The sequence below is a fragment of the Neovison vison genome, chromosome 13 (genome assembly GCF_020171115.1).
Source record: "Neovison vison isolate M4711 chromosome 13, ASM_NN_V1, whole genome shotgun sequence".
Taxonomy (NCBI): Eukaryota; Metazoa; Chordata; class Mammalia; order Carnivora; family Mustelidae; genus Neogale; species Neogale vison.
The window spans coordinates 42,030,231-42,044,262 of record NC_058103.1 but is presented as its reverse complement, the minus strand read 5'-3'; the positions used below and the strand labels follow the sequence as shown (position 1 = coordinate 42,044,262).

Here is a 14,032-nt window from a genome sequence, read left to right as displayed (position 1 = left end):
AAGTCTTTACCTAAAAGTTCAACTCAAATACCAATATTCAAAAGATAGAGCAAGGACTTTCATTGCAAAAGAAATGTGAAATGATCTAGCATAGGCCAACATCCCCAAAAATGGGATGCCCTGAGAAAGGCTGGGACTCTGACCACTGAGGCCACATATACCACAGAACGTCCATCTTCCCATTAAAGCCAACTAAGGACCAATGGTGGGCTCCATCATTCCATGGCCAAAACCGCAGGAGTAGCAAAGCAAGGCTCTGAATAATTCACAATAGTGAATGGTAGACAGGAATGCTCTGAAAGCTTACCTACCTCATCTTCTTCTTGATTTCTTGCTTATTTCTTCTTGCAAAGTCAAATGATACACAAAAAGAACACCTCTTAGTGATAAACATGTAAGCATCTATTGATATGTCTGTCAGAGTCAATTACACTATCAAGAAAGCAAGTTAACATTAAGACCGAGAGTCCATTTAATGTGTTATTTCTGGTGCATTTTTTTTTCCTGCCGTGAATGAGAATAAGATAAAAGATGCAAAATAATAAAACTGGAAGACCGGAGCATAGAATGCAAGATAGATACAAATCTACACATAACCCTAATGCACCGAGAGATCTTCTGGACAAGGAAGGTTTCGTTCCAACTTGCTGCTTGTTTTGATGCAAATGTACGATGTATCATGGCCCAGAAACCTACAGCCTCCAGTGGGCCCAACGCAGTCGTCATGAGCTATTCTCTGTTAGGATTTTGATTTCAGAGTCAACGTATGCCTTGGCAGCAATAATCATTATGCTTAGTGCAGGTAAACCAAGGAAAAGGCCCTTTGGAAAAATACAAAATATTTACCTAGCAACTCCTAGTGAACCACATGTGTGCTGCAAACTGATGAGTGGTAGCCTATGGCTCTGGAAAATTCACTACGGAAGAAAAACAAACACGGCCCTATACAGTAAGGCTACAACATATGCCTTTGCAGCTCAGGACAAGAGAAATCTACTACTGCCCGGCAGAAAACGAACCCAGTGGCCTGACAGCCGTGATGTGGCAGGCTGACTTTCTTCTTTTGTCCCCCAAATAAACAATAAAATAATAAGACAAGTGAATATCCCAGGGAAACTCCCGTCTGATTCAAAACTCATCTTCAGAGCTGTCGGCTAAGAGCATGACTCGGTCTTGCATGCTGTTGAATTCTCTCTGCTGGAGAAAGAGAAACAGAGGAGCATTAAGCCCTTTCTGCTGCAGAGCAAAACTGAAAAACAGGCCCCTTGAAAAGGCATCCCACCACAGGCAGCGGCAGCGGCTGCTAAGGCAAACCACTGGGTGTGTCAATACCGTTCCTGCCTCATTAAGCCCAGTGTGCTTTATTAAGCAAATCAGCAAAGCAATGCATGTTCTGAAACAGCTGAGGTTTTGCTGTTGTGGTCTCCATACCTTTCTTTTATGCCTTTTGAAGCCGTTTCTCCTTCGGCGATTCATAACCTTAATGCTGTAGAGAGCTCCCAAGATGAACAGGGCACCGGCTATCCCGACCCCTACAGGAACCAGCATCCCAGACATGTAGCCAGCCTGCACAGAAAAGGAGGCGTCCGTTAGGAGGCTACATTGACCACAGCCCAGGGTTTCTCCTTTCTGCCAGATGGCAGCAGGCTTTTAAATACCTGGAATTCTCCTACTTGCTTTGTCATAAAATAGCATAAAATAGCACCTAGAATAAAGGTACCTTTTAGGGAGAAGGCAAGAGAGAGAACAGTAGGACTATTTGGGGAAAGTTCAAGTATTTAGAAGAAATACTGAAATTAATCACCCGGACCTCATGGCACCTAGAGCTGCTTGGTTATGCACATTTGTCAACATCAGGTTTTGGTGGCAGAAGAATAATTTGTATCAAAGATGGATGAAGTAAGCTTCTGAGAATGCCAAGACTATTAAAATGCTATAAATTGGAAATATCAGCCAGAGACAAACTCCAAGGGGGGCGAGGGGAAGGGCCTTGACATTGGTGGACTGCCATCTCACAATCTCAGCTGCCTTACAGTAAGAAAGGGAAGAGGAAGGATGCTCGGTGTTGGGGGCACAAGCAGAAAAGACAAGGAGGGGAGAGGGTGTACACATAAGGTGGGATTTATAGGAAAGGAGAAATCTGCCCAGTGGACAAGACCAAAGTTGGGGCTTGGGAGGGAATTCTGAGCATCCCCAGTCCCCAAAGGAAAGAAGGAACAGAGTAAGGTGCAAAGATCACTACCAGCAACAGTGGCACTTCTAAAAGAACCTGGAGGTGTCTGGTATCTGGTGTTGTCTCCAATGTCCCCAAGGTGTCTCTATGGATACGTTGGTTCTAAGTGAGCACCATCATGACCACACATCCCTTGGCTTAGGTGAGTAGCTCCAGATCTTCCCAAGCTCAGGGGAAGGCCATCATCCTAAAGGTGCTCCCTGCATCTTGGCCGATATGACACCTTGGGGACCACAGCATCATGTACTTACCTGGAGCCCTTTCACAGAGGAACATGACACTGGTTTGCCCTTGAAGAAGGCCCCTGCTAGACGCCTACCCAGACAAAATACATAAAAAATTAAAATTTTTAGGTTGTAGAGGGTCATTATGTGGGGGTGGGGAGGAGCCCACGCGTCTGTTCATTTGTTTGACTATTTCTAAAATTTCTAATATAGGACAAACTATTTCAAGTACCTTTCAGAATGAGCCAAAATCTGAGAGGGACATAGAATAAAGTTTTTTTAAAAAGTGCTGAAGTGTGCAGACTGTGATGCTTTCCCAGCATTTCCAAGAGTAAATCAGAGGATTACACGAGCCCTTCTACAATTGTAGCTCCCCCTCCATGCATACAGCCAGCTCACTCACTGGTTCTGTTTTCCAGAGTCTTGTGTTAGGGCAGAGCATGGAAATTTTTCCATTAATTTGAGAACAATAGCATTGTTCATCAGCATACTAAGTGTTTTTCTCCAAGAAACAAAGCCCAGTCACTTTTCAACAAATTAATATGCTTTGCAGAAACCTAAACTTTTTCTGAAGTTCTTCCAAATCTACTTAAGGGCTTATAAAACTGTAATTTTCCATGTGGGAAAATACTGGACAAGAGCAAAGTCTTGGTACTCTCATAAGAGCTGTGAATATATTGCTTTAAAACCACCATTCCCTAAACCTAACCAAAGAGATAAAGGATCTGTACTTGAGGAACTACAGAACACTCATGAAAGAAATTGAAGAAGACACAAAATGATGGAAGACCATTCCATGCTCTTGGATCGGAAGAATAAACATTGTTAAAATGTCTATACTGCCTAGAGCAATATATACTTTTAATGCCATTCTAATCAAAATTCCACCGGTATTCTTCAAAGAGCTGGAGCAAATAATCCTAAAATTTGTATGGAATCAGAAGAGACCCCGAATCACTAAGGAAATGTTGAAAAACAAAAATAAAGCTGGGGGCATCACATTACCTGATTTCAAGCTTTATTACAAAGCTGTGATCACCAAGACAGCATGGTACTGGCATAAAAACAGACACATAGACCAGTGGAACAGAGTAGAGAGCCCAGATATGGACCCTCAACTCTATGGTCAATTAATCTTCAACAAAACGGGAAAAATGGGGCGCCTGGGTGGCTCAGTGGGTTAAAGCCTCTGCTTTCGGCTCAGGTCATGATCCCGGGGACCTGGGATCGAGCCCCACATCAGGCCCTCTGCTCAGCAGGGAGCCTGCTTCCCCCTCTCTCTCTGCCTGCCTCTCTGCCTACTTGTGATCTCTCTCTCTGTCAAATAAATAAGTAAAAAATCTTAAAAAAAAAAAACGGGAAAAAATATACAGTGGAAAAAAGACAGTCTCTTCAATAAATGGTGCTGGGAAAACTGGACAGCTATATGTAGAAGAATGAAACTCAACCATTCTCTTACACCATACACAAAGATAAACTCGAAATGGATAAAAGACCTCAACGTGAGACAGGAATCCATCAGAATCCTAGAGGAGAACATAGGCAGTAATCTCTTCGGTATCAGCCACATCAACTTCTTTCAAGATATGTCTCCAAAGGCAAAGGAAACAAAAGCGAAAATAAACTTTTGGGACTTCATCAAAATCAAAAGCTTCTGCACAGCAAAGGAAACAGTCAAAAAAAACAAAGAGGCAACCCACGGAATGGGAGAAGATATTTGCAAATGACAGTACAGACAAAAGGTGGATATCCAGGATCTATAATGAACTCCTCAAACTCAACACACACGAAACAGGCAAACATATCAAAAAATGGGAAGAAGATATGAACAGACACTTCTCCAATCAAGACATACAAATGGCTATCAGACACATGATAAAATGTTCATCATCATTAGCCCTCAGGGAGATTCAAATTAAAACCACATTGAGGTATCACCTTACACCAGTTAGAATGGCCAAAATTAACAAAACAGGAAACAACATGTGTTGGAGAGGATGTGGAGAAAGGGGAACCCTCTTACACTGTTGGTGGGAATGCAAGTTGGTGCAGCCTCTTAGGAGAACAGTGTGGAGATTGCTCAAGAAATTAAAAACAGAACTTCCCTATGACCCTGCAATTGCACTCCTGGGTATTTACCCCAAAGATACAGATGTACTGAAAAGAAGGGTCATCTGTACCCCAATGTTTATAGCAGCAATGGCCACGGTCGCCAAACTATGGAAAGAACCAAGATGCCCTTCAACAGACGAATGGATAAGGAAGATGTGGTCCATATACACTATGGAGTATTATGCCTTCATCAGAAAGGATGAATACCCAACTTTTGTAGTAACATGGACGGGACTGGAAGAGATTATGCTGAGTGAAATAAGTCAAGCAGAGAGAGTCAATTATCATATGGTTTCACTTATTTGTGGAGCATAACAAATATCATGGAGGACAAGGGGTGTTAGAGAGGAGAAGGGAGTTGGGGTAAATTGGAAGGGGAGGTGAATCATGAGAGACTACGGACTCTGAAAAACAATCTGAGGGGTTTGAAGTGGCGGGGGGGTGGGAGGTTGGGGTACCAGGTGGTGGGTATTATAGAGGGCATGGATTGCATGGAGCACTGGGTGTGGTGAAAAAATAATGAATACTGTTTTTCTGAAAATAAATAAATTTAAAAAATTTAAAAAATTAAAATAAAAAATAAAACCACCATTCCCAATACATGGAAACAAATATACGTACTGAAATATGATCAACTTTAAGCCCCGTAGATTAGACTCGAAAGAGGTGTACATCAGAGGGTGATAACTTGAGCTGTCAGAAGTTTGGCTTGATCAGTCTCTGTGTGGGTCTCCTTGTGCTGTGTAACTTCACCCCACACCCAAGAGCATGACTATTCCAACATGTATCACTCTTTCTCATACTTCTTATTTACACATTTAGATTTCTAGTTTCTAGAGCTTTAATTGGGAGATGGAGAGAAGTGAGTTGGGGGAAATCGGAGGGAGAGACAAACCATGAGAAACTGTGGACTCTGAGAAACAAACTGAGTTTCAGAGGGGCGGTGAGCCTGGGGGTTGGATGAGCCTGGTGGTGGATATTGAGGAGGGCACATATTGCATGGAGCACTGGGTGAGGTGCATAAACAATGAACTATGGATTACTAAAAAAAAATTAAATTAAATTAAATTTTTTTTAAATCATGCAGATTTCACCAAAATTCAATTAATCTCTCTCTCCCTTCTTTTGTCCCCTCGTGTGTGTGCGCACGTGCTGTGTTTGAAATTATTGTTAAAAAATGTGATCCAAAAAAATAAAAATAAAAGATGCAATCCAAGTAACCTCTCTTCTTCCAATATATTTTAACCATTCTTCTTTCAACACTAATGGAGAATAGGCTCTTCTTTTAGAATTGGCCATGACTTGGAGCACCTGGGTGGCTTAATCAGTTAAGTGTCTACCTTCAGCTCAGGTAATGATCCCAGGGTCCTGGGATCAGGCCCCAAGTCGAGCTCCCAGCTCAGTGGGGAGTCTCCTTATTCCTCTACCCCTCACCTCCCCCAACTCAGGCTCATGCGCTCTCTCTCATAAATAAATTTTAAAAAAATTTTTTCAAAGAATTTCCCATGACTTGTTTCCTACACAGATGAAAACAAATAAGACCCATGAACATATTTTCTAAGTTATAAACCCTGCCTAGTGCCTCTTCTCTGGTCAGAATCATTGGACGTTCAAGTACCTGCACAGATAACAGCCTGAGAAGGACATAGCTGTGCCTGTGTATACTCTGAGTGAGAATGCATAACTTGAGTCTCATCATGAGGAAACACACAATAAACCTAAAATGAAGACTATTCTATTTTTTAAAGGACTATATTATTTTGAAAGTCAGTGTCATGAAAGACAAAAGATGGCTATAAAAATGTTCAAGAGTATAGGAAAATAACGAATCATGACAACTAAATGTGTTACATGACCCTAGACTAGATCCTATACTGGAGAAGAAAAATGCTTTTAGAAAGGTATTTTGAGTTTGTTGAAAAAAACTGAAATATGGATGCCAGATTTGATAAAAATTACTGTACCAATGTTAAATGCACTCTAGCTGGAAAACTGTACCATATCTGCTAACAGAATATTCCCATTTGTAGGAAATACACACTAAAGCATTTGGAGTAAAAGCACCATGGAATATGCAACTTATTCTCAAATAGTTCAGAATTTTAAAAAAAAAAAGGAGGCGGAGATGGGCAGACAGACCAGCAAATGATAAACAAAATGGGGTAAAATATTACAAACAAGTACATCTAGGTAAAAAGTATGGGGTATTCTTTGTACCTATTCTTATATCTTTTTTTTAATAAAACTGAAAATAGTTCCACATAAAAAAGTTTTGCATTCTTAAAGTAGATTGTAAGTCAAAATACGATTAGATCTAGTTAATTTTAGTTTGTGTTAGTGTTGGGTTTTTGTTGGCTTTGTATTACATTCATGAGAAAGGTATCCTTCTTTCTTAGAATAATGTATTGGTTCAGAAACAACTGTTTTCAAGAAAAGTATAAGAAAACCTAACAATACGCTGTACTGTCTAAAGTCTGCTGAGTTAGGACAATGCCCTTACATTGCTTTGCAACAGACTTGAGCATCTCTCAAAATTACCAGCAAGACGTTGAAACAGACTGCTGGGCTCTGTTCGTAGAGTTTCTGACTCAGTAGGTATAGGGTGGGGCCCAAGAATAGCATTTCTAGCAAGTTCCCAGGTGATGCTGATGCTGCTGGTCCAGACCACACTTGAGAATCAGTGCTATGCAATATAGTCTGGATCATCCATTTTCTGGGTTATTTCCTAAAACTAGAAGAAACAGAATGATCTTGGTGACATAACAAGAGGGTTGGTCTTTATGACCCAACTAAAGTTGCTATGCCTCTCAATTTTGAGAAGCATTTTAGATGTTGAAAAGACATACCAATAGGTAGCCAAGTTAGGATTTGCCTAACAAGCATGACTAACTTGGACATTAAGATGGAAAGAAGAGTAATGATGGAGTGAGTACAGGGACTGACCCTCAGAGGCCATTCACCTCTTCTTCCAGAGCAAGAACCTCCCATTTCAGCTGGGCTCAGAGTAACAATCACTGCTCCCTGACTTCTGTGCAGCTGGCTGTGACCATGTGATCTATTGCACTCAGAAGAGAATACATTAGTGGCAGGTACAGCTTCCCAACATGCTCTTCAACAGGGGGCACAGTCTTCATCCCCCATGTTTTGAGAATGAGAGTGCCTTTATCTTCCCTTTTAAGAGGGAACAGGTATCTTTGCCTTCCCATTTCCTCCATCCCCTGGCTAAAATTTGGACCTAGCTAAGTTGGAACTGCCATCCAGGACCTTTAGGTGACTGACCTTGGGAATGAAGATGACAAACGGTGGAGCATCAAATATAAGGAGCCCGAGACCCTGTCATGGTGTTGCTCCCCATTGATACTTGACTGCTACCTCCAGACTCATAAATGAGAGACAAACTTCTATCCTGGTTAAGCCACTGTCATTGGGGTTCACAGTCATTCATAGCTGATCTTAATCCTAGCTTAAACCTAGCAGATGGAGAGGGAGAAATGGACTCCCTGCTGAGCAGGGAGCTGGACATGGGGCCTTGATCCCAGGACCCTGGGATAATGATCTGAGCCAAAGGCAGACACTTAACCGAATGAAACAACCAGGCATTCCCAGAACTTTTTAGAACACTATTCTTTCTAGAGCCAAACTAACTTCACAGAAATACCAATATTAGGTACAACTGAATAACACTAAACTGAGAAGATGTCCTGGTTGGCCAAAGAGCCAGTTAAATAAATATTTAGTTTCCAGTTTTAAGGGATTCTGTGACTTTCATTAAAGAGGCAATAGTTTTGCTCTCAAATCGTTTCTGAAGAAAATGACTAACAAGACTTTTATGGATGAGAGTCAACTAACTAGCTAGCTAAGGGGGGGGTGGAGCGCGAGAACAAGAAGAGGAAGATAAATACATGTACACACATACGTGTGTGTACACTTATGAAGGCATGTCACAGCTAAGTGTAGAATTTTTTAATCACATGGGAAGAGGGAATCTTGGAAAGATTATGGTGAATCCCTCCAAGAAAAAGTCAAAATATGAAGAAATAGGCATCAAATAAGCCAAACACAGTTAGAATCTCTATTTTTTAAATTAAGACATACTGAAAAAAAACACTCCAGAAGAGAGGGCTGGAAAATCTCAAAATAATCCAGAAAACTAAGGGTCACACATAAAATTATTTCTCTTGGTTAAAATGATAGCAAGAAGGTGCCAGGCCTTTGAGACAAGATAAGAAGGGTCTACAGAAAAAGAAAATACATCCTTTCTATAAAGCTGCACAGATTTTTTTTTTAATTGTGACAAAGCTATCTATAGATACAGGTAAGAAATTTTGCAATATCCAACTTCAAAACTGGAGACATGCAAAAATTTATTCTCTTAAGGGTTTTCTGGTACACTTTTTTACATAGAAGGTATTTTCTACAGAAACAATGATATATGGGTTCCTAAATTAATCTACCAAAGCCTATTTTCTTTTCATTGCATCCTATTTTCTCCTGAAACATGACAAGAAGCACTACTAATATACGTGTGTTCAGTTCTTAACTTTTGAGCTTCATTTCCCCCAAAATCCTGCTCAGTCCATCCAGTCATACCTCCCTTAGACAACTGGACCTGTTAAAGATACCAAAATGGCCTCCAATAACCCCAACATGCTTAAAATTTTTCAACATCCCTTTAATAAGTATGACCACAGAATGAGAAAAAACCATCTATGCTAAATTTTACTGAGAAGCACAAAGACAGTAATGAGACTTAATATAATCATACAATTTTCATTGTAATTTTCATTATAATTTATTCTTTAACAATAAGCTGCAGCAAAATAAATATTAGTCATCCAAATATGGGGAGAACTGACTCCAAATAATAAAAAAGAGACTGGAATACCATCAACAGAAGTATATGTCGGGACTGGTGATTTAAAGGTAACTCAATATGTGGTAGTTGAAAAGATTTCCATTCACTAAACCCCCAGTTAAATCTGAGCTGAGTTATAGTAATGAAATCTGACACAGGCTACAGCAAGGAGTTCAGAATTCCATCAATATTTTTATGAGTAATTCCAGTTTAAAATTCTAAGGTGACCAAAAAATGTAAACCTGGAGAGTGTTGAAAATAAAAAGAAAGTAAAAAATAGGAACTTGGAAGGAAGTTAATATGGTCAATCACAGACATGAATGGCAGAATTAATGCGTAAGAGAAATATTTTTCTATAGTTGCCCATTCCAGGCAAGTTAGCCCTTGCCACCCAGTATGTAGTAGCACTATATAAAAGCTGGTCTAAAGAGAGTGCTCAGGCGTCCAGGTGTTTTTACTCCAAACCACCCCCACTATGGTTTAAGGATGTTCTGTCCATCCCAAACTTTTATTCTTAACTCAAGTCCATCGATTTTTGCCTTTGGGTCAGAAGAATCAACACCTTCCAAAATCCAAGGTATTTCTTCCTCATACAGGAGGATCGAGCTTACAAGAGCCTGGCATTGGGTTATTGAGCACTGGGACAGGAAATAGCCAGAAAAATTGGGATTACACTGCTGATCCCTAGAAGAAATTCCACTTTGATATGTCAAGGAAATTTTCTAGCTGTTGTAGTAGATTATGCCTTCATAACAAGGCTGGTGCTCCAAAGAATAAGGTATCCCTTGTGTTATATAAGAAGGAACTGAAAGGGCAGGTCTTCCTCCTTGTTGGGTACCTGGATGTAGCCTTGCATCTTTGCACAGATTATCAGAATCAGAATGATGAATTAAGGCTCCATTACTCTGACAATCTTTTATTTGACAAAGCCATGCCCTTTAAGACAAATTCAAAGGAAGAAAATACTTCTCTTACCTTGTCTTTTAGTTTTTCCATCCAGCTTCTCACTAGGGGAAATAAGAGAATAAAATGTAAATATCCATCTTTTTACTTATATTTCATTGAGTTAATTTGAGAACTTACATTTCATGGTATTAAGTTAATTTGATGCACTGATTTTATTGTATGAAATACAGTGAAAGGGTCAACAGAATTAACATGACAGTAATAGTCTTGTTTTTATTCTTATTTGCTTAAAACTGCAATGGAGGGGCACCTGGGTAGCTCAGTGGGTTAAGCCGCTGCCTTCAGCTCAGATCATGATCTCAGGGTCCTGGGATTGAGTCCCGCATTGGGCTCTCTGCTCAGCAGGGAGCCTGCTTCCCTCTCTCTCTCTCTCTCTGCCTGCCTCTCTGCCTACTTGTGATCTCTCTCTGTCAAATAAATAAATAAAATCTTTTTTAAAAAATGCAATGGAAAGCACAAACATACCTTCAAATCATCATTAAATGAACAGAGAATTTTTTATTTGTTAAACCTATTTGTATTACTACTGAAGGCTTTCAGGGGGGTGGTTTGGGAAAGGAGATAGAAAATCACTTTTAAAGTATCAGCTTCATTCCCAACCCAAGCACCACCAAATAAATAAATAAACTAATCAATTAATTTACAAATTAATTATCAAGTTCATTTCTTATCTAACATTTTCTCTTTAACGTTACTCATCTTTCCCAGTTTTTAAGCTCAGTGGGTATTCTGCACTCCAGTCAACATCCCAGCAAAGTAAGTAGGACAGGGCAATGGGTGGGCCAGCACTGCTCGGCACTGGCTCCAAAGAGAAGCATTTGCATCCACAAAGGCAAAAAGAGGAATTATTTCTGAAATACATATAACTTGCAAACTGAACGATGCCATCACAATACAACCACTATAAAAAATAAATCAATAAATAAAGGCAATAATCAAGTAACAGCTTAAAAAGCCACTGAAAAGGACTACATCAAACATAAAATGTTAAGTAGACCATTATTGCAACTATTTGGAAGTACATATGCCAAGAATAGAACAAATATCATTCAAAATAAAAACATGTGTTAGAAGGGCCATGGGTTTTGTTTTGTTTTTTTTTTTTCTTCTTTTTTCTTTCATTTAAATTTTAGTTCGTTAACATATAATGCAATATTGGTTTCAGGAGTAGAATTCAGTGATTCATCAGTTACATACATCACCCTTGGCTCATCAAGTGCCTTCTTGAATACCCATCACCCATCTAGCCCATCCCTCACCCACCTCCCTCCATCAAGCCTCGGTTTGTTCTGTATCAATAAGAGTCTCTTATGGTTTGGGATGCCTGGGTGGCTCAGTCACTTAAGTGTCCAACTCTTGATTTTGGTCAGGCCATGGTCTCAGGGTCATGAGATCAAGCCCTGAATTGTCTCCATGCTAAGCATGGAGCCTGCTTAAGAATTCTCTCCTTTCCCTCTGCCCATCCCACTCTCTCACTCTTAAAAAAAAAAAAAAAAAAAAAAAAAATTAAATAAAAAATTTTTTAAAAAAAAGAGTCTCATGGTTTGTATGGCCATATTAAGGATAGTTTGAAGTATGTAATGAGGTTCTTCATCCTTAATTGCTTTTTAAAGTTATAATAATGATTCAACATTGAATAAAAATTCTATTTTGAAAAGCATGGAAAAGGAGAAAAGAAGACAAATATTATCAAAGATTAGTAACCCAACAAAAACCTCTCAAGATTTCCTTAAATTTCCTTTCCTCTCCAGCAGTTTCAACAGATAGGAAGGAAGAACACAGAGTGGCAGACTGAGAAACAGGTCCCAAAATGTATAGACAAGGGATTGGCAAACTTTTCTTGTAAAAAGCCAAACTGTAAACATTTAAAGCTTTGAAGGCCATACAATCTCTGTCACAACTACTCAACCCTACTGTGGCAATATGAAAGCACTCAGAGACTGTACATAAATCAATGGGTTTGGGTATATTCCAATAAATGTTACTTATGGACACTGACCTTTGAATTTCATGTAATTTTCATAGGTCGCAAATACCTTTCTTTTTATTTCTTTGGACCATATCAAAATATAAAAGACATTCCTTGCTCATGGGCCATACAAAAATAGTTAGCGGGCCAGACTGGTCCACCAGTCACAAGGTGCTGACTCCCTGGCACAGACACACTTTGCCCAAGAAGTTGGTGTCTCCATTTACAGTCTGATTCTAGTAATAGAATACCTGACATGTGTGATTCCAGCCCACATGTGCACGTGGCTTGGCCCCTGACAGAGAAGGTTCAAATCTACCTCATCATTTGATCAACAAACCAAAAACAAACATGAAAATGAGGGAAGATTATACTCCAGGAAAAGATGGGGAAACAGACTCAGAGAAGCTAAGAGAATTGCCCACAGTTAATCAGGGAGTAAAGAGTCACTGGAATTCCAACTATCTGTTTTAACAACCTACAGGAATAAGACTTCATAACTACCCATTTATTTTGGTGATACCCCCACTCTCCTACTCTCTCAGGCTGAAAATGTGGAACTACCTTCCTTGCACTCTTCTAGCTGCTTCAGTCCCTGGTTTCAATCTCTCATGTCAAGATCTTGGCAAAACCACTCAACTTTGTCCTTCCTTCAACACTCCTTCTATCTCCACTGGGATTCAGGCAAAGATGGTGGTATACAATAGGACATGATCAGTCACGGGAAGGCCAATAGAAGAAAGGGCAGAAACCTTAGAAATGAGGCTAAGGGTTAGCACCTCCCGGGAGAAGTGAAGCCAACCAGTGATTTGCTGAGCAACTTTGGAGAAATTAATAGAACTCTGGAACCCTCAATTTCCTCATATGTAAAATGACCATGGTAACACCTGTCTTGCAAGATTGTTGTAAAGATTGGAAATAAGATGTGCCACATGTCTAGGGCAGTACTTGGTGTGGAGAAATAAGAAAACAAAAACAAGAAACCTGGCACAGGAGGAGAGAAACAAAGACAAATAATCATGAATATTTCAACATATCTCAACTAAGCCCAAGATATAAACTGAAATTCAAGCAAGAGAATGCTTAGAACTCATTGATTCATTCAACAAATACTTATTATGCACACTGTGTTGGCCAGACACTGTGCTCTACACTGGGGTCAGCAGAAGGTATGGGGCCTAATTCCAGTGAGGAAAGGAAGAGGCCATCAGATCTATGAGGAGTGAATAACAAGCAGCACTGCAGGGACCAAGCAAGAAAGCCAATTATTGGGCCCAAGGCAGAATGCCAGCCTGTGAAGTGAGAGGTTCAAAATCAGGAAATAGGATGGATATTATATAAAAAGTTAAACAAAATCAAGGGGAAAATGGGAAAAGGTGAGCACTTTGTGGAAGGGATAAAAAGGGCCAGATGACCACCTGTAGATGGCAGGGTAAGGGCAGCTCACAGAAGAGGCAAAGGAGGCACAGATCCAGCCAGAGTCTAAGGCACCAACAGGCGTTTGAACTATAGGAAGTTTACTGTCAGAAGAAATGATTTAGGGGCATCTGGGTGGCTCAGTTGGTTGAGCAACTGTCTTTGGTTCAGGTCATCATCCTGAAGTCCTGGGATCAAGTCCTGCATTGGGCTCCCTGCTCAGTGGGGAGTCATCTCTCTCTCTCCCCCAGCCCCAC

The 14,032-nt window shown here is 40.1% G+C and overlaps 1 protein-coding gene across 1 annotated transcript in view; it reads right to left on the bottom strand.

Moving 5' to 3' along the window:
- Nucleotides 1-380: 380 nt before the first annotated feature.
- The window catches only part of ARMH4 (armadillo like helical domain containing 4), a 119,825-nt gene continuing 106,173 nt past the window's right edge, over nt 381-14,032 (bottom strand). Inside the window, exons 6-8 of the mRNA XM_044229829.1 lie at nt 10,400-10,431; nt 1,432-1,566; nt 381-1,197 (exon numbers count right to left, since the gene is read on the bottom strand). Coding sequence (XP_044085764.1) covers nt 1,129-1,197; nt 1,432-1,566; nt 10,400-10,431 — 236 coding nt within the window. The 3' untranslated portion in view covers nt 381-1,128. The remainder of the gene's footprint in view (nt 1,198-1,431; nt 1,567-10,399; nt 10,432-14,032) is intronic.